The sequence below is a fragment of the Agelaius tricolor genome, unplaced genomic scaffold (genome assembly GCF_023055355.1).
Source record: "Agelaius tricolor isolate 1412-34295 unplaced genomic scaffold, bAgeTri1.0.p SCAF_6, whole genome shotgun sequence".
NCBI lineage: Eukaryota > Metazoa > Chordata > Aves > Passeriformes > Icteridae > Agelaius > Agelaius tricolor.
In genome coordinates, this window is record NW_027269266.1 from 14616217 (window position 1) to 14636828 (window position 20612).

The following is a 20612-nucleotide window of genomic DNA, read 5'->3' on the forward strand; positions in this document are numbered from 1 at the left end:
CTAAGAATTTAACAACTAGTAGGTCTCCATTCTAAGCTTCAGTGTATAGATATTTATGTTGAACCTTTCCCTGACCAGTGAACTTCATGTCAGGAAGACAGGTTTCTCTTATTCACACCTTCTTGAAAATACAACTCATTGAAGGTAATATTGATTAATACCTTGAAAAGCTGCTGCTAAAAAATTGATTAAAAATCTTCTGGCACTACTGCAGTTTTTGTTTGCACTGATGCCATGGCTGTTTTGAGGTACAGAGCTGGCCATGTAACAAATTAGCTCTCAGGAAATACTATATTCCTGACCTTATAGTACTAATTTCCTAAATAGGCATTTACTTCAGAATTGTGCTTCTCAAAAATTTCTGAATACAGATTGTGTCATTCCTTTCATTTCAGTCCTTTATCTCACCAATCTTGCTTTCAAAAAACAAATTTTATTCTTACGTGCAAATTTATTTTTAAGAATGCAATTTCTTTTCAGAATATCACCATTCCAAAGCTGTGTTATTTCAGAGTCCCAGAATAAAACATAGCTGTGTTTGTCTTTTTTGGTATGCCAGACACAACCATCCCTACAGGCCCTGGTGACACCTTCTGTTGAAAGGAGAAGCAATTGCTACGGTTAGTTTATTAGCTGGGTTCTCACCGGCTGTTAAAATAGGTCACTAAGATACAGGCACCTCGAGCAAATCAGTTTAATTGCTTTTTTTGTTGGAAGTGCTTTCTGAGCTGCTTTTACATTTTCACTCTTTCTGCTTACTTTCTTGCCTTTTTTCCTATGTTTAAGGGCACTGAAGTCAAGAGGGGAAAGCAGTACTTGGTATCTGAACTTGGACCAAAGGCTATATATAGCGACACTCAAATCCATTAGTCTCCTGAGCTGTTGGTATTTGCCAATGCCTTCATAATCACAATCTGACACATTTGTAAAGGAAGTTACAGTGTGCATACTAATACAATTTATTTTAGTATTTGCTCTCTCTGCAAGATAAGTACTAATTTAGATGCTCAAAATAGCTCCAAACAAACCTGTGCCTCTCCTGGTTCTCTCCTGTGACTTACAAAGAAACGATGGAGACAGGGCACTTGATTTGGGTATTGAAAACGCAAATGCTACTTATGCCCATAATGAAAGTGTGTTTAGGTACAAAAGTAAATGCTAGTCTGACATAGCTCCCCAGTCTGGGTAACTCTGTACTTCCATTTCAAGTCTCGTTTGAAATTAAAGTTTGTGGCCTGCCTCCTTTCAGCAGGACATGGGTTTTATGCTGCATTAGAAAAGAATAATGGGAATTGGACAATTAGAAATATAGTTTAGGTGGGAATTATCTGACAGTTTTAACCCAGAAAAGCTTCTTAAACTCACATGTATTAGAGTGTAGTAGGTGGAGTCTTCTGGATTATTTAATGTCTTGGGCTTCCGTGGCCTTCTGGGGGGTCTCTGCATTGGGCGAGAGTCTTCTACTTTGGCCACAACTGTAAAAAAGCAGAAGACAGCAAAGCTTATTTCTTCACAGAAATGGAGGCCTTTGGAAAAAACAGGAGAGAATTTCACCAAAGGGAGAAAAAAATCCACATAGTCACTTTTACTGCTTGCAGTAATACAAGTAAGCAACTGGTTTGGACATTTTCATCAGCAGAGAATGGGTTTATCCATTTGAGTCCTGACTGCCCACAGGGACAAATGCCACATAATAATGAATGCCAGGCTGGAAAAGCCCAGAGGTCTGCCTGGCACAGGCCTGCTCTTCTGAAAAGGGCTGATGCTCCACATTCAGAAAAGGGCTCTGAAGGGTAATGGCTACTGTGAGGCCACTGCCTGGTAATGGGGACCCGTGTGGCAGAGGTGATGTTTTCTTCAAACTCAAGTCAATCTTTAAGGTGCTGAATGAGGGAACTAGCATTAGGCCTGTGTTTCAGAGGTTGTCCTCTACATTATCACAGTGAAGATTTTCCTCCAGGTGTCCTGCTGAGACTTTTCATTTCAAGCCAAATCATGTGCCACTGGGCAACACAGCATGACCATGTCCATCACATCCTATGTAGTCTATGTTAGTGTACTCAAATTCTGGTCTCTATTTCTACAAAAAACTTTCTACCAACATATGAAAAATGCCTTCACTCTAATAGAAATTAAATCAAGATTTTAACACAAAATGGAACTACTGTTCCCCGGCAGTCTCCCAGTTCAGAGTTAGACACTGACTTGCAGATTACATTGGCTGGCACATAGAGAACTAGAAAAATATCTTGGGTATTTGCTTTTTGAAAATCTATATGCAATTCTGACAGTGCTTAGGTTCATAGGTAGTTTGTCACAGAGACAACACTGAGTGCAAGGTCCCTAATGCCTAAGAAGACCACAGAACTGGCCCTGGAGGGACAAATGAACAGCCTGGTGAGCCTGGTCTCCTTCCCTTCAGCTACAGGAAATGTTAATGGTGACAGCAATTCCTTCATAATGAAGGAGAAGGGGGTTTCACAGCAGCAGAACACCAATAGCAGAGATGGGTCATGGGGTGGTGAAGGTATCTTGCATTATCTGAGGTATCCTGCATTATCAAGTGAGGTTTGATCTTGTCCTTGTCCCATCACAGATATATTAAGGAAAGTCCAGGAGAAAAAACATCTCCTCATTCATAAATGAATATAGTGTGAGGTTGGAATGGGGATCTAGATCCCAGTGAATTACTAAAATGTGTTTTGCTAATATAATCAACTTCCACATGAAATGACTTTAACACCATTTTGTTCCCCTATGACCATCAGAAACCCTTTTACATGATAGAAAAAAAAACTCTCCCATGTACAGCAGACATATTTTTAATTAAGGGTAAGGTAGCATGATAATTTAAAATGAGAAATGATCAGTAATACATCAGTGTTGACTCCTGCAAAATTAGCTGTTTAAGTTTTTTGTTATGTGTGATAAATAAAGGCTTGTAAAGGTCATGGGTATAGAGAGAAGCCAGGATGAATAATGTTAATTTAAATTGTATTTGGATAATGATTATATTTACTGTTTTAGTTTCTTATCTGAAATGCAGACTGCTTTTCTGTAATGAATGAGCAAGTATCTTTTTAACATTTTGCACCTAAGAGAACAATGGTGTTTTTCTAAGCCAGGTTACAGATAATACATGTTAAACAATTAATTTTAGATTAAATAAATTCATTTCAGTAACCTGTATTAAATATGAGTGAGATTCCTTGATTTAAATAGGTACAGCAGGCTTGACTGGGCTCTTAATGTGGGTTGTTGCTACCTTGCTGTATTTCAAATGGGCCACCTGGAGTTATCTGACTTTCCATTTGTTTGAGAGAAGAAGCATATCTTCGCTATTTTATTTTTAAACACAACAGGAGTTCAAAGTGGAAACACTACCCCAAAAAAATCCCTTAAAATTCAGTGCTGTTGAATAGAAACACTCCCTGTCTGTAGGACAGTCAAAAATTTTGTCAGAGATCATGACTGCATGAAAATCTGAAAAAAGAAATGAAGCCAATTTGGGGGCTCTAGGAAAATCCCAATGAAAGGGTTCTCATTATGCCTAAAGATTTTTTACTGTCCCCTAAGAATTCATCACTGTGTATGCTGTTACATTATTTAATTCATCAATGTCAAACAGATAAAGCATTATTGTATTCTAGATTACAATTATTCCAACTGAAATTACTTGTACACTTCTTGTGTGTGTGCTTTGCAAAGAAGACTGCTTTATACATTTAAAAATACCATTCTGACAATGATAAAGGTTTCAGTAAAAAAAAGCTTTTCATCTCAGTTCTTGTGTGGTACATATGTGTAAGCTGTGCAAGAGAATTGAGGAGACTAACTACCATGTTGGGGCAGGCAGCATTCTCAGCTTGGACCTCCATCATTCCTTTTTAAAACTGAATATAGGACTGAAAATGCATTTCTGAGTTTCGCCTGCAAATGACACAGTAAAGTTTTCCTTTCTTTGTTTCACCAGAAAGGGAAGCTGTGAGTTCCTTTTGCACTTAGATTTGCATGTTCACTGCTACTGAAATTCAGAAGATGTGGTAGCTACTTGCATTGGATAACACAAAGTAAAATTTGCTTTTTTATTAGTTTCTGATAAATACAGAAATAATTTACTTAGTAAAATTAAAGGTTGGGGGTGTAACTTAAATACCCAAGTGTGAGAAATGGTGAGTTTGATGGACTTGTTTTCCAGATGGCCTATACTTTTCCTCTAGCAGGCAATGAAGCAGAAAGGAGGAGTGAAATAATTCACTTATTAACAGGGCAATGATGTTGCTTCTGTGTTCCATTACAAAGAAAAGGTTTTTATTGAAGTTCAGTCTCTCCACAGTAAAGTCTCTTGTAGCTTATTTTCCCTTAAGACTTCACGTATCTTTAGCAAGACCTGGCCATGTGATTTCTATGCAAAAGGAAAACCAATGTTTCCCCTCTAACAGTCATTTAAATTGATATTTTACAACACTGCTACAAAAACCATTCCCACAGTAGCTGTTGAAGTACTTTGGAAGTGCCAGGTTGGCACTACCACCCCTATCCTACTAGAAGGGTAAATAAGATGCACAAAGACACATGGAGACTTGCTGAAGGCTACACCCTAGTTAGTCATTAGCAGAGCTAAGGACTGGGCTGTGCTGAGACTCCCATCTCTGCTGCCAGCCCACACCCTGCTGTTGTATCTACCTGAACAGGTGCTGTCAGTGCTGGGATACCCCCCCTTAGGAGCAATGTGTAGGAGAAACTGGAAACTTTGATGTGACACAGACATTCCCTAAAGGTTTATCAGGAGGAAAACAGATGGAATAACAGGTGGAAATGGGGGGATTTTCCTCCTCGGACTTCCCAAGTGTATCGAGTTAGTCAAAAAGAAAAAAAAAAAAAGAGGTTAAACCAGTGGTGATAGAGAATAAATGAAATACAGAGTTAAGGGTCAGGAAAGGCATGTGAACAGTGTGGCTGCGAGATAACATTCAAGAAGGTTTAGTAAATCTAAGAAAAATTCTTTATTCACATCAGTATCTCAGCTAGCTCATTTTGCACTACCACAAAAGTTCCTACGTAAGTTGCACGCACATTCAATTCTACAACAAATTAATACTTTCATATTCAGCCCTCACTGAAAGCTCCAAATAGGCTGAAATGTGTATACACTATGTTTGTGTATCCTGAACACCACCACAAACTGCATACTGAGGAGAGCTGCATGTGCTTGAAAAGTTCAAGGATGAGCAAAAAAGGTTTGAATAAAGATGAGTCAGTATCAACAGCCCTTTAGGTTAAACTGGCTGTACATTCTGACATACAATGATAAGCTTGGAAGACAGCAATCTCGAGGAATCAACATCTGTGGAAGCCTATGTAAATTAACTATGACTTACAACAGATTTCATACTGAAGACTGGAGAAATTGTGGTTACAGCTGTGATAAATATCTAAGGGACCAAAGGTCTCTATTTATTAAGCCACCTGGAGAAACAGACAAAGCCATCTTCACATCATTTAAGTGAAATGTTACAGGCTTGATTTAGAGCTGTTCCCCATCTTAGGGAGACAGAAGTATAAAGCCAGGCTCAGAATTAAGCAGGAAGGAAAACAAAAGGAAAAGCAGTAATTGTCTAGGTTTTGTAGAGGGAGTTGAAAGTAATCCGTAAAAACGGAAATACAGCAACTGGAATTCCAGGACTTGATAATGAGAAGCTAATAATTATTACTGCTTACAACATTTATGTGTATACCTTTTTGCTGTTCTAATTGTACACAGCATGAGGATGCAGCTAGTCAAGTTTGGGATTTGCACTGAGAAAAGCATATTCTGGTTAGTAACTTTTAGGTATTTTTAATTCATGGGATGTTTAACACAGCCAGATTTGGAAACTACAGCTGATGGCTGCAGATTCTTAGCAGTCTGGAAAAAAACAGAGGGATTACTCTGGCACAGACCTAGAAGTAGAAACTGCAAGAGACTGAGAACTTTCAGATTGTGTACAGCAGAGATTGGCAGTGTTCGATCTCTCACACCTAAGTCCCACAGCCCCACTGAGGGAAGCAGTTTCAGTCTCTGGCTGACACTAATACAGAATGACAGAATAATAAACATTGGAAAAGACCTCTAAGATCATCAAGTCCAGCCTTGACCACCTTGCCAGGTAGACCATGGCATGAAGTCCAGCTGTTTCTTAAGTCAGAAAGTGACTTTTTTTAAGTCACTTCCAAGGATGGTGGCTCCACCACTTCGCTGGGAAATCCATTCCAATGCTTAACAAGCCTTTTGGTGAAGAAATTCCTCCTGATGTACAGCCTGCACCTCCCCTGTTGCAGCTGGAGGCCATATCCTCTCTTCCTGTCTCCAGCTGCCTGGGAGAAAAGGCCAGCCTGGACCTGGCTGCACCTCATTTCTGGTAATTGTAGAGAGTGGTAAGGTGACCCCTGAGCCTCCTCTTCTCCACGCCCCCAGCTCCCTCAGCTAGTCCTCATCAGATTGTGCTCCAGGCCCTTCACAGCTGTGAACTTTGCTGCCCTTCTCTGCACTTGCTCCAGCACCTCTCATTTCTCTAAGCCTGTTGACCTTCGATTTTCAAGAGAGGATATTTAATGGAAATGGCTGTATTCCACTTCCACAGCCTTCCAGATCTTGTGCTGTGCCACGGATCTGAGCAACTCCCAACACAGATCTTCTACATCCTGGCTGTGTGGTGCCCAAAGGACCTCCTCTGTAACTGAGAGCCACCAGCCAGCAGTGCTTGCCTTCCATTTTTCTCCAGTCCCACATATCAGGGCTCTCTGGCTGACTACTCACTTGCAAGGAAGGAAGTCTGACTGGTGGATACTGTTCTGCTCAGCCAGTGCTACACATGCTCCCTTTTCCTTGCAAAGCCTGCCCATTAAATTCCTGTAAATAGTGCTTTGACAGCCTACAGCAGGAGGAATCCTGGATGAAAACCCTGCTTGTCTTATTGCCTCATTTAGTTGAAAATGTCCTCAGCTGCATTGGGGTTCCTCATACCAAGTAAATTTCATTCTAAATATAGAAAATTCTCTTCCTGAGATTTTGTACTTGAACTGTCATTTAATAAGTAGAGGGATGAGCACCTATGATTCATCAGGAAAAAAAAAATCCTCCCATAATGATCAAATTCCCCTCACTTCAGGTTTTTATTTCGAAAAACTTGACAGCAGCCATTTGTGCATCTGTTCTGACACCACAGCAACCTAAGGCTCACTAGCAGTCCAAGGGTGCAGTTCTGGGGTGCAGCCATTACATTTGGCTGAAAGCATGTAAGAAGCAAGTATAACCTACTCAGAGATTCTAGCCACAGGGAATTTTGTTTTTTCCAGGAACCTTGTGTGGCTTGCTTTCTGCATTATATAAGAACAAAGAAACTCATTTAAGAACAACTCAACCTTGTGGATTTAAGATTAAATTAACCTTTTGCTCAGATGTTCTTTGAACTGCAAGCTTTGCATTTTTATTGAAAACAAACAAACAAACAAGCAAACCATTTAAAAAACGTGAACATTTGTCACAGTATGCCATCGGCTGTCCCCTCAGTTCCTCCCCTTCTATGGGTAGCAGATGTAATAAAATATTGTATCAGAGGAAGGGCTAAATTGTGTTACTGCACAATGGCCACCTACCCCCAGACAAAGGCAGCCAAGCTCTCCTATCTAGCTATAAAATACAATTCATGTGCAATTCATTCTGTAAAACATCATAATAACTAGTGAAGCTGATGAAAAAGTGTAAATAAATATAAATGATTGACGTAATTACAAATAGGCAAATACCACATAATTTTAAAAACACCTAAAGCTCAACAATCCCTGCCTTCATAACAGTAGGACAGGAAAAGCAGCTACAGAGGGAAAGCTGCACTAAAAGCATATCCTTCTGTAAATGAGTGTGGATAAATCCTACTGTAACACATAATGTAGGCAGGAAGACAGGAAGGCTCCTCCCTGTTAATAAGGCAGTGGATCACCTCGTCTACCTGCTTCACTTTAGCATCACCATCTGCAGGACCTTACCTCAAATCTTTGGGGGTTTTGTAGATATTTTACTATATTGCATAGAGGAAGAAAATATGATATCCAGAATGTTGGTAACTCCTGTGTTTTAGACAGTACAACTTAAATGAACTGAACACAGGCATATTGTTACTTAAATATTCTCTGCATCTAGTTTGATTGTGTTTGCTATGATAAACATCTACTTAAGACAATGCAGCTTTGTGATAAAGCCAGTTTCCAACTGGCTTAGAGGCAAACTGTGGGATTATTGTCTTCACTACCTTGTGCATTGGTCATAGCTGGAAAAGAAACAGTTTTCCTGTCATGTGAATTACATTCAAGGGTGGAAAAAGAAAGTTCACATTCCACACCAAGAAAGGTTTTTCAGTGGACAGGTTAGCACACTTTACCACTGGAAAGCTTCTGCACTGTGACACCACAGGGTTTTAAAGCAGCGTGACATTTTCAGTGATAAAGGGAAGAGAAGAGCTGGTCACCCCTTTAGGCAGGGTTAGATGCACAGATGACAAACCCTGGCAAGCTTTTGTCTCCTGTAAAGCTACTTAAATGAATAGCAGTGTGAAGGGTAGACTTCACTGCATTTTGCACATGGCAGGAACATACTGGTACATTTTCACCTGGTTCACTCTTGCAACTGATGAGATTTTTAACTGATAAAACAAGGATTTGTATATTCCCTTTCCCTCTATCTACCTCTTTTCTTTAACTTCTGTTGGAAAATGTGTTAGAACCAAGAGGTATTTTCCTAAGCATACATTTTTAATTTCTCAGGCTTATCTTGTCAAAAAATCAGCAGTATTTAGTAGAGGATTCAATATAAGACCATTAATGACAATCACAAACCTTGCTCTGTCTTTAATCAAAGGTCATGGCACTTAGTTTTCCATTTCCCATTTCTTTTCTGTTGCAGACTTTGGTCTTGGAAACAGGCTGACTACACAGATAACCTACCAGCAGCTGGTTTGCACTTAAGAGGTGTAAACACCAACCCTCATTTTAGCAGCTTGCCCATTTGAGAGGACTCCAAAGCAGGATTTAAGTACTTTTAAGATCTTTTCAATGTAGTCATGGGAACAGAAAGAAGTTTCATCACACATGACAACTGAATCCACAATGTTATAATGAAAATAGCACAACTAGCTCTGGGCAGTGAGAGACAGTCCTAGATCTTATCCCAGCTCTTCCCCAGAGGCAGTGCAGTGAGCTCACACAAGCCTTGCCACACAAATGGAGACACAGCCACTTATCTGCCACATCTGCCTTCATCTTCTTCCACATCTGCAGCCCAGGACATGAACTGAGAAAATTCTCTGTTACATCTATTCCAACAGAAGAGGTATTAGCTGCTCAGACAGGTCTTTGGGGTCCTTTTGGTGGAGCTCAGGTCTTAATGATCTGCATGCTCAGAATCCCATGTCCTCTTTATTCTCCCAGTACTCTTCCCCACTGCCACCCAAGCTGTTTAAAGCATGTTTGCATTTTGGGAATATTCACTGCCCATGTCAACCAGAATATAAATAACTCTGAAATGTATTTCTAGAGGTCACACCCTCTTAAATGTGTGAGTTAAATGGATGCTGAATATTAATAAAACTTAATATGCAATTACAATACATGCAATACATGCAACATACCCACCAACATGGGTAGGAGTTACAGGTTTCGAATAACCTCAGTTGTATCTATAGATAGCTAAAAATTCACTCAGCATATATGTCATAAACTTTAGTAAATTGTTTGACATATTACCTAAAAAACTGTTGTGTTTTGAAAGCATAGTTCCATATCATAACAATAGCACACACAGTTGAGAGACAACTGAGTTAACTAGAGCCAATATGGAATTTTACCAAATAAAAGTATTCTTAGTGATAGTATGTCTACATTCATTCAGCAATCCTAAGCAGCACTGAAACAAAAGACAAAAAAAAAAGGTAAATACAGAAATCCCAACCAGGTTTGGGTATTTATCTGGAAACTGTGTTCCAGACACCTACTGATATGGGGCTTAGTACAAAAATACACAGAGTAATATGAGAAGCTGGAATTAACTCATCTACTTGTTCCCTGACATGACCAGGAGTAGCTTCTTGTCGGTCCTGTTTACAAATGAAAATTCTGCCAACAGTAAGGTTAAACATTACCTGACTGACAAACATGAGAAGAAAGCCGGCCATTAGCTTGCTTATCTTTGGACATCATCACAGGTCTCAGCTGATGGGACAATATCATTTCATTCAGTTTTTGCTGCAATGCTAAGTAATCTTCAGATAATTTTGATATCTGAAAAATATATTTTTACATTATTTTAGAAATAAGTATACATGTTCCAAGGTAATCAAAGGTAAAATAGGGAATTAATTTAAAAGGTATTGCTCCACTGACTGCAGTGCACACCCCTACCACATTTACCTCCTCATTTCTTGAAAAAAAATTAAGATGGGAAAAAAAAGACATATAGGAAACTCAACACTGCAGTCCAGTCCTACAGCTACTTCTCATTGGTTCACACACATGAGCAGATGGTGCCTTCCTGATGCAAGATTGCTTCTACAGCTGTAGGCATACTTCTCTGCACATGTGCAAGTCTCTGACATTGGCACAGCAGCTTTAGTTTCATTTATAGGGACATTTCACAAGTGTACTGAATTGTAGGGACCTTGATGGGTAAACAAACATTTGAAAGGCAAAGCTTCTGCATTTAACTTAAATCAGATTAATATTATTTTTGCCAGTACTCTGACTTTTCCCCCTTCCTGAAAAGGCTGTTTTCACTTGCAAACCAAAATATGCATTTTCATAGAGCACACATTACAAAATCTCTGTCTTAGTTGAGAGAGCAAAACCTTGGTGCCATAGAAGTCAGTAAAACAATTTTGCCATTCTGTCACTGCTCAGACTATTATGCTCCACCTACATTGCTTCCAAGCTTCTTACCTGTCGTGAAAAGGCTGCCAAATCACAAGCCTCTTTCTCTGAGTCTCCCTTCAGTGTCTTAGAGTCTTCAGCCTCTGTACTGGTGCTTTCCCTACCTTTTGTTGTTTGGGGATTGTTATTTTGAACGTGTATTGCTACTGTTGGCTCCTTTATTGTTTTCTCTTGACTTTTGCAAGGTAGTTTCCCTTCTTTTCTGAGTTGTCCTCTCCTTCTGTAACCCCGGTAATTACTCTGAATTACTACTGCTGCCTTCTCTTTGTCTTCTAAACCTTGCTTTTCTGCCTCAGCCTGCTTCCATGAGCCTCTTCTTAGTGACTCTTTTCTTGTGATTCCTTTAGCTCCTGTAGGCATCACTGCTTCACGCTTTAGGTAGTTTCTTTCCACATCCCTGTCGGTCCTTGGCTGGACCACAGCAGATTCTTGATTTTGCCAGTCTGCACTGAGTGTATCTTGATTATCTTGCTCTTGCTGGAATCTAGGTTCAGCTGAGGTTTTGACAGAAGATTTGCTGGGTAACTCTTCCAAAGAGTCCTGTTCTTCACCTTCACTAACCTCTTCTGCTGCCAGGTTCTGCTTCACAGGAGCTGCCTCTCCTTCACTAGATGTTTGCTGTTGCTCCTCTCCATTCCCTGTGTCACTGTACCCAGAGCACTTGCTGTCAGTGACAGCATCAGGTTCATCTTGAGTCTCCTCAGTTGCTACCTCTTCCAGTGTATCATTTTGAGCTGGCTGCAGTTGTGCTTCAAGGAATTCCACAGCAGATAATTCATCCTCTGCTATGGCAGCTGCTTCTTCTTCTGTTCTAGGGAGGGCACTCTCTGTTGGACTTTCCTCAGGATCTTGAAGTTCTTCATCATTTTCCTTCTTGCTAGTAGTTGCATTTTCAATTTCTTGCTTTCTAAGTGATTCCCTGAATAGAACAGAGTTTTAGGCAAAAATTACAGCTGAAGGAGATGAAGAATAGAGACAACTTTACAACTACCTTTGGTGGTCTTTGTATACTAACTGGCAACTTGATACATTGCAACATGGGAAAGATTTAGTGCATATAGCAAGAATTAAAGATAGCAATTTCTGTTGTTATATTATTATTATTATTATTATTATTATTATTATTAGTAGTAGTAGTAGTAGTAGTAGCAGTAGTAGTATCTCTTAAAGTTAAAGGGATAATATTATTATCATCATCATCATCTCTTAAGTTAAAAGGGACATCCCTGTTAAACTTAATGGAAAATTGCCATGAAGACAATCTAGGTAGTGTAAAACAGTAAAGAATTAATAAATAATAAGATAAAACAGTACAGTATTAATTTAAATGTTAACAGAAACATAAGGCATAATCCTCTTAGCATTTCAAGAATGTATACATACACACAATCCTAAAGGTATTCTGTGTTTCCTCTGTCATCACCTTTGCTTATCTTGAACAGTCTTAAAACAAGAACAGCTCCTTGCAGATATCTATCTCATTCTTGTCTGAACATTTTTTTTATTATGAGCTAATTCCAAAGAGACTCATCTATAGGTTACATTAACATTACAGGTAGGTACAGCATTGTTGATCTTTCTCCTAAATGTGCCTTTATTCCTTGGTCTTGAAAAGATAAGAAAATTGGCTGCTGCCATTAAAAACCTTCACATAAATATCCATTACTTCTGCATACATATCTAGAATAATCCTAAATTTCTTCACTCTTATCTTATAATGTTGTTATTCAGTGCTGTAATTACTGGAAAGGGACACGTTTGAGTGACATAAGAGAAAATAACACTACCTCCTGCTTTTGAAGACCTTCCTCTCCTTATATCCCCTGTAGTGAGACTGAATTGTTATTGCTGCTTTGTTTCTTGTTTCAGTTAGTTCTTTTCTCTTCTTCCTGAGTAAGTATCCTCTGGCAACTGATACAAATTGTAATGCAAAACAACCTTAGGCAACAAGCAATGGGTGCCACATACATTTCAGACAGTCAAATACTAACAACATTAAACAAAAGCTAATAAGGAAATACAGACCAGGGTGCCTATTATGATTATGTTTCATCTGAAATGATTCCCATAAAACCTTTCTGAGATTTCAGAAAGCTGTACCCATTCTACATGAGGATACAACAAGTTCTTTCTTCAATTTTATTGGACTAAAGAAAATATAGGAAGATGCCGAATAAAACAGAAGCACAGAGCTGTACAAGTGCCTCGAGAACACAGTACTCTGAGCTTAATGTACCTGCTTTGCCTGATTCAGGCAATTGATTTGACTCTGTCTTTCATCTCCATGGGAAATGCCTGATTATCAGCCTATAGAGATTACCAGGTTGTCAACTGGCACAGGCTTGGAATTAGCTGAACATTCAATAGATCAGAGAGAAACTGAGAATCTTATAGCTCAGCAGTTACAGAAGACTTAGCTCATGCTCCTTCTGCAAAGACTGATTATTCAAAATGAAAATGCTCAACATGAAAGATGTGCTAAGCTCCACAGTAACCAGGTGCACTGTGGCAGAGAAACTCCCTACCAGTGCATTGTGGGAGGCACAAGGTTAATTTTCTGGTTTGAATCAGAAATAAGGACTCAAACATGGGCCTTCCCTGGGCCACCTAGGTGCTGACAGGTCACTGGGGCCTGGATGCAGTTGCCAGCACATTGGTATCTGGTGCCATCTGAAGTGCTCCAGGATAGCAAGGCATACACATGGAGCTGGCGGAAAGAACAGGACAGATGGGACTTTCTGGACACGAAAAGTTGGCTATACCAGGTGAAAGAAAGCTGGAGGCCAGACCAGATAACCAGGGCACCTCGAATGACACTAGATACCGGTATGAGGGCAAATGAGCTGAGCATTTGCTGATTTTAAATAAAATTATTCAAACCCTAGGCTCTACTGACTATAACAGCAGTTTAGACATCTAGATCACATTTAGACATCTACACTGAAGTGTCCTAATCAGAATCTGAATTGCATTCATAATCTTGCTTCAAAAACTTTTGAACTTGCAAATAATTTCCTATTGGGAACTGGCACAGTCTCCACTGCTGCGATTTGGACAAATCTGCAATTCCAAGGATTCAGCACAAATTGGCTAATCCCTGGCAAAATAAAAATAACATAGTGTTTTGTCAAAATATTTCTGTTGAACTCTTAATTCCAAATGCAGTACCAAGAGTATGGGGATAGTGGATTCAGGTGACTTAAATATCCTGTGGACATGGTATATATGGGACTCTTCAGCTCTGCTGAGAGTGTTTTGCATAACAGTGAAAAGGTCAAGCTCACTTGAAAATGAGAAGGGAGCATTAGCAGTCTGTTCCAACACATTCATATAACTTAGTGCTAAGTTTTATGTGCTTTAGCATTCCCCACCCATAACTTAGACCAGCCTGGGCACCAGTAGGTGCAGTCAATCAATGTAAGAAGCACCATATAAAATGGGCATAAATTACACCTTGGTAACTGGATATAGCAAAAACTGGATATAACTGGATATAACAAAGAAACACAAATACTTATTGGAAGCAGCACAGTTGGATCTTATATTGCAGTCTGACAGAGCCTTAGAAAAGTGGAAATTGTAAAGCACTTGGAATACTTCTTGAGTTTCCTGGACTTCTGAGACAATTCTCTTTCCACTTTCATATAAAAGCAACTCAACAGGAGTAGTTTTGAAACAAAACAAGTTATCAATAGGCATGGCAATATAAGCTGCATCTGGTCTTTTTAGACTATTCTGGTTCACTTTTGAGGTTTTCTGAGAAGTTCGTAATGATATAGTTGCTGTATAAGCTTTGTATTCAAACTGGAAGAGAAGTTTTGTATTAGCTTTAGAAATAAATGGGGGAAAAAATGGAGAGAGCTAAGTAAAAATGGACTTCATTTGAGTTTTGGCTTCTTGTGCACTGAAGAAGTTGAAATGCAATTGCAGACATGAAAGAAGGTGGACAAAAAGAAACACTTGGGACATTAACAGAGTAAAATGGTAACTTTATACTTTTGCATTTGCTAAATATTCCAATATAATTGGCTGTGTTCAGATGTGTAATAATTTTTGGCACATTACTGGATTTTATGCTGGTTTTAGATTGTTTCCTACACAGATAAAGATTTACCAACTGCAGTGAAGTGATCTTCAGTACACACTCGTCCAGTGCAATTAACAGATGCATCTGACAATGATTAAAACCACCACTGGTGGTGGTATATACTCACGAAGGCATATCTTAGGTTGTTTAAATCTAGACAGCCTGGGCACTGGCAACACTAGATTACATTTGGGTTGTCACCTTTGTAATTACTGACAAAGTTTGCTATGGCATTTGAGCATCCCACTTCACAGCATTGAAAATGCCTAAATCACTCTGAGGTGCAGGTAACAGAGTCACCCATTTCAGCCACTGTATATAGACATATAATAGATAAGTTATACCTCAGAACATGCAAATGAGCATAGTCAATCAGTATAGTGAGAATCTGGGTCAACATATTGTGTATGTATAACACATTAAAAGCCAAGAAAGCAAACAATTCTTACTTGCTTGAAATTTGATCATATATTCTTCCACTTTTTTATTATGCTTTGCATTTTTGTATTCTTTACGAGCAACAAACCCCCTGTAAGCTGAAAAGAGATGTTAAAAACTAGGTAATCCACTAGGTACAAAAAAGAATAAAAATATTCTGGAATTACAGACCTCTATTCAAATATTCATAAATATTTTATAGGCTTTATGTTTCAGAAAACACGGCAAACAAGCACAAATAATAAATCTACATAAAAATACATTTTCTGGTCAATAAAGTTATTATGAAACAAATGAATATAAAACACAAGATAATCAGAATGTAAAATAAGATTATGTTTGAAAGTATTAAAAAAATCAGTTGATGCCTCCATCAACAGGGTAATTTGCCTTATTATCTAGGACAGTTAATATATTTTATTTTCATTATTACATTATACAACCTTGTCAGTGCATGCCAGAATATTATTAATAAGAGTATCATCTGTGCAATCACATCCTTCCATTCTTAAAATTGCCTTTTAAATATAACACTGATAAATGTAATTTCAGTAAAGAGATTGTAATAACCTGGTTAAAAGAAATTTTTTTTCATAAGAACAGATATGACCAAGTATAAGATATTTTGTCAAATGTAACAGCAGGAAAAGAGCAAAATCCACATCCAGCATGCACATTCATCAATCAACTGTACACATGCACTAACTTTAAGCAACATGTTAAATGTTTTAAAGCTATTACCTGACTGTATTTTAATAGCACTTTGTTCCCTTTGTTCCTTTATCTTTTTGTATCTCCTCGAACCCAGCCACCCTCGGACATAAGCTTGAATCAAAATAATCATGTCAACTGTCTCCTTCCGCATTAAATTCAGCTGCTCCACATGATAGTATTTGAGGAATACCTTAAAAAGAGAAACAAACAGAAGTTTTAATTACCTTCCCGCCCTTTATTCACTCAATCCATTTAAGATCAGCAAGAGTTACAAGCTGGTTTCAAATGATGAACAGACCCTTCAGTTGTAGTACCTAAAGGATAATTCTTAGAGATAACATTTTCATTGTTTGGGATATTAGTTTACCTTACTCTTCTCTTCAGCATCTTTCATCAGTCCCTGCTTATTAATTTTTTTATGGCAAGATTTTTGAAAGTTCCAGTGCAAACCTTCAGTCTGTAACTATAAATCTGTTTTCAAAACTACAAGGCTGACAGTTTTGTTAACCTCACAAATGTAATGTACATTATTATATAAACATGATCCATATCTGGAACCTTCAATTGCTCCGTTTCCCAATTTTAAACCTAAAACATCGTTTATTTACTAAATTGCTTTTATCAAGCATGAAATTCACATAAGTCCGGAAAAATGAATCCAGAACAAGGGTTGCCAACACATTCCTGGTGTGTATTAAGGTCTTAACTTTTTAAAAAGAGTAGAGACCAACAGCTACTCCAACCAAACGGGTGAGAAAACAAATTGTTTAATATCTTAACAATAGCATACTGGAATGAAGAAGATACAGTATATTAAAAAATTACTTTAGTTTTTCCAAGAACCCAGTTGTCAAGGTGGGCTTTTTCCAAGATGGCAGCACAGGTCTCCGGGCTGACTGGAGGATCATCATTTGTTTTGTAACAGATGAGGTAATACCTAAAGACAAATGCATGATTCTTTATTTGATTAATGGAGGATAATACATGCACATACATTTAAACCATTCTTTTAAGTAATAAAAACAATTGCATGAAAGAAAACATAGCACTTAAAAAAAAAAAAAAACCAGCATATGAAATAAAGTGCAGTTATTTATTTACATAGTACTAAGGAACTCAATCAAAAGTGGATGAGTGACTTATTACAAACCCTGGAGAGTTTTTTAATTCTATACCAACACCAGAAGGTTTTTAAAAAGAATTCAACCCAAGTAGAATAGCACAACATTTCTTTCCTGCTCACTACATACTGTGAAAGTGATTTCAGTGGCAATATAAAAATAAAATAAAAATATTTTAAAAGCTTTTCTGTCTAAATTATATTATTTTATATTTAGAAATGTCACAAAAATTTCCTATCTTGTCTCATGTGCTAGACCATCTGCCTTTGAGATACTTACTATCTGAATAGATGCTGAGATGCATCCCAGCTCTTGTTACCTCCTTGGAATCAGTTTTGCAGATCCTTTTGGAACATGTAAGTGCCATTGTGACACATCATCTGTAAGCACTTAATCTGGCAAACTCATTACTCAGAATTAATTCTGACTAGGAAAAGAGGTCACGATGCTCACTCATAAAAATTACCTGTGATACGCCAGCTCAGCTGCTGGATAGAAAATACTTGTTTGTTCCAGGACTTTCCAAAATGCTCTATAACAAAACGAACCATATCTATCTTGGCTTTTTAATTTAAGAAAATTACATTAATTATATGTGCTTCCTGACAGTACATTCTGGTTTTCTTGTTATTCAGGCTTATGTTCTTTAAACACAAAGCCTGGGTTTACCAGCTTTAAATGATGGTAACAGTTTGCTCATGGAATAACAAAAGAGACAATGTCGATTTCTTCATTACCACCTACAGTTCCCTTTTTTTTCTTTTTGTAAAACACAATGAATTGGCTTATTTTTATTACAACCAAATAATGATGCCATTATCTCAGGTCTACCTGTAACTCTCAACTACTAAAAAAACCCAAAACCAAAATAAGACATACATTTAATAAAAATCCTTTTTCCTTAGAGGGCCACGTCCTCAGTGCCAGTGATCTGCACAGTCTCACTGTAATCAGGGGCACAGTCTCTAGAGAGCTACCCCATTATGTTTACTGCTTTTATCTATGTTACTTGAACAGTTAAGTTTGGGATTTTTTTAAATAAAAATCAGTCACCAAAAGCTACAGCACATCATGTAGTGATAACTATCTCTTTCCATGCTGCACTCTTCTAAAAGCTGCATACTTCCAAAACAGCAACAGTTCCAGGATTATTTTTTTCCAAAAACAGGGCTTTAAAAACATCACTTTGCTGTTCCCCTCTCATCTCGTGCACCTGCAGCACTCTGCTACTAGCTCTCTCTTTCTAGTGCACTATTTTTTTTAAGTGCTTCTGTCCAAATAGGTGATGCTTGCTTCTTCCCAGTTTTGATTTCCATTCCATACAACTCTGTTCTGACTGAGACAAATACTCAGGGTCTTTATTTGTAAGAGAGAAGTACAGATTTTTGGGGTGAAGGAAGAAGGTAGCTAAAGGAATAATACAACCACACTGAGTTCATTACTCTGCTTCTTAACAGAAGTGACTAATACTATGAATTATATTTTAAACAACACTATGCAGTTTATTGCACTCAATAAACTTTTCAGCCCTAGACTAGGAATCCCAAATCATCATCTACCCTTGCACAAGCAGATATTGCACAGTGCTGAAGCCTGGGAGCTAGAGAAACTGTGGTGTTCCTTGGATGCTGTGGCTGCAAATTCTTGGCTTTGATTTGAAGTAATGCATTTCTAATACTCAAGTCCTTGAAGAAACTTGCAGAGTATAAGCAAGTAAATTTCTACCCAAATGCTCAGAGAGCCTGAATCACAGAAATCATTCTGTGATTCATCATCTTTCCCTACCCATCAAAAACAGGTTACTAATCTTGTGCCTGAACTACTCTTGGTCATTCTGCCTATAACCTTCTTTGTCACAGGAAATGTCCTTTATTTTTTTCAAAGACCATGCCAAAAACAATGCTGGTGCTTAACAAGCACTGGCTGGCAATTGTAGGAGAGAAAAGAGCTTCTTCACGTCGATGTTACCGTTTTATGAAGTTAGCGAAGAGTATACGATGTGAGTAACCCTGTCTGCGGATCCGTGCTGTCTCCAGGATTCCCGTGTAACGCAGCTGAACCAACACTTTCTCTTTGTCAAACTTGTTTGCCTGCCGGTCGTTGTTGGGCTTGATGCACCTGACAAAATGGGGCTGGCCAACGACCATTTTGGATAACAAATCCATCAGAGAATACTGCAAAAAAGTAACAAGAGATCTGTCACCAGGATACTTATGAAACTGGTATATAGTCCATGTGTAGTTGAAATTTTACTTCATATGATCAGAATCATGTCCAAAACCATATACATGTCATTAGGCTGATAGTTTAAGAGTAGATGAAGTAAATGACCCCAAAAAAATTCTAGCTTTTCTAAGCTAGAAAAGCATCTAATAGTTTATACTACTTGCAAGAAACACTGATTCCAAATAAATGTACCAAATTTCATCCAGAACATTCTCACAGATTTCGATGATGTCCAACATATGACAGAATACTTACACTCACATTTACTTGCTTATCTAGGTAATTACAGCCATTTTTTGCTAGGTAATTACAGCCATTTTTCTTTTTATTGCTGTCACCTATTTGAAGACCCTTTTTCACCTAGAGAGTAAATCATCCATCAATGGATGGGAAGGGGAACAGCATCAAGCCAGTAAATATTTCAATTCCTTCATTAGACTGGAGGAAATGAAGGCTACCCCAGAAGAAGGGCTGGTTGAACTGCTCTGATATTGGTGTGTCCTGCTCATTGCATAGACTGATGGTGATATGGTAACTGCCCTGCCAAGAGGAAACTTCCAAGGATGGCAAAGCTAGAAGATCACAATTCCAAAGCTGCAATTTTCCCACCTCCCCAGAGTACCAGGCTAGCAGAGGGGATGCAGCCTCTCCATGCCAGCTGAGGGGAATCTGACTGTAAACAACCTTGACTGGTGTTTTGAAAAATTGCTTCATGGGAGGATCAAATTAAAACACAAATGAAGAGACTCATTCCTCAAGATTCAACCTGACTCAACAGAAAGAGGCAGCCAGGAGGTAATGCAGCTCAGCAGTAGGTTGGTTACATGAAACCAGTGTAGGACGTCAAGAGCCATATGTTTCCTATTAAAATGGGCAATTCTGTTCTGGACAGAAGCTGCACCATACAGCAAAGTGCTTAATTAGCTCCATCACCAGTGTGCCAACTGAACACAAACAAGTAGGACATGCTAATGGATATCTTTTTTTCCATGCAGTCTGAGGTGGCATATGCTTTTCTCAGTCACCCATAGATTTCTGTGTATGAGTAAACCAGTGGGGCTGAAGGT

The 20612-nt window shown here is 38.4% G+C and overlaps 1 protein-coding gene across 1 annotated transcript in view; it reads right to left on the bottom strand.

Annotated features, from left to right (window-relative positions):
- Nucleotides 1-20612, bottom strand: part of MYO3A (myosin IIIA) — a 114322-nt gene that overhangs the window by 5999 nt on the left and 87711 nt on the right. The window contains exons 26-33 of the mRNA XM_071428785.1: nt 19288-19493; nt 17024-17135; nt 16226-16388; nt 15496-15582; nt 12747-12870; nt 10969-11878; nt 10176-10314; nt 1366-1475 (exon numbers count right to left, since the gene is read on the bottom strand). Coding sequence (XP_071284886.1) covers nt 1366-1475; nt 10176-10314; nt 10969-11878; nt 12747-12870; nt 15496-15582; nt 16226-16388; nt 17024-17135; nt 19288-19493 — 1851 coding nt within the window. The remainder of the gene's footprint in view (nt 1-1365; nt 1476-10175; nt 10315-10968; nt 11879-12746; nt 12871-15495; nt 15583-16225; nt 16389-17023; nt 17136-19287; nt 19494-20612) is intronic.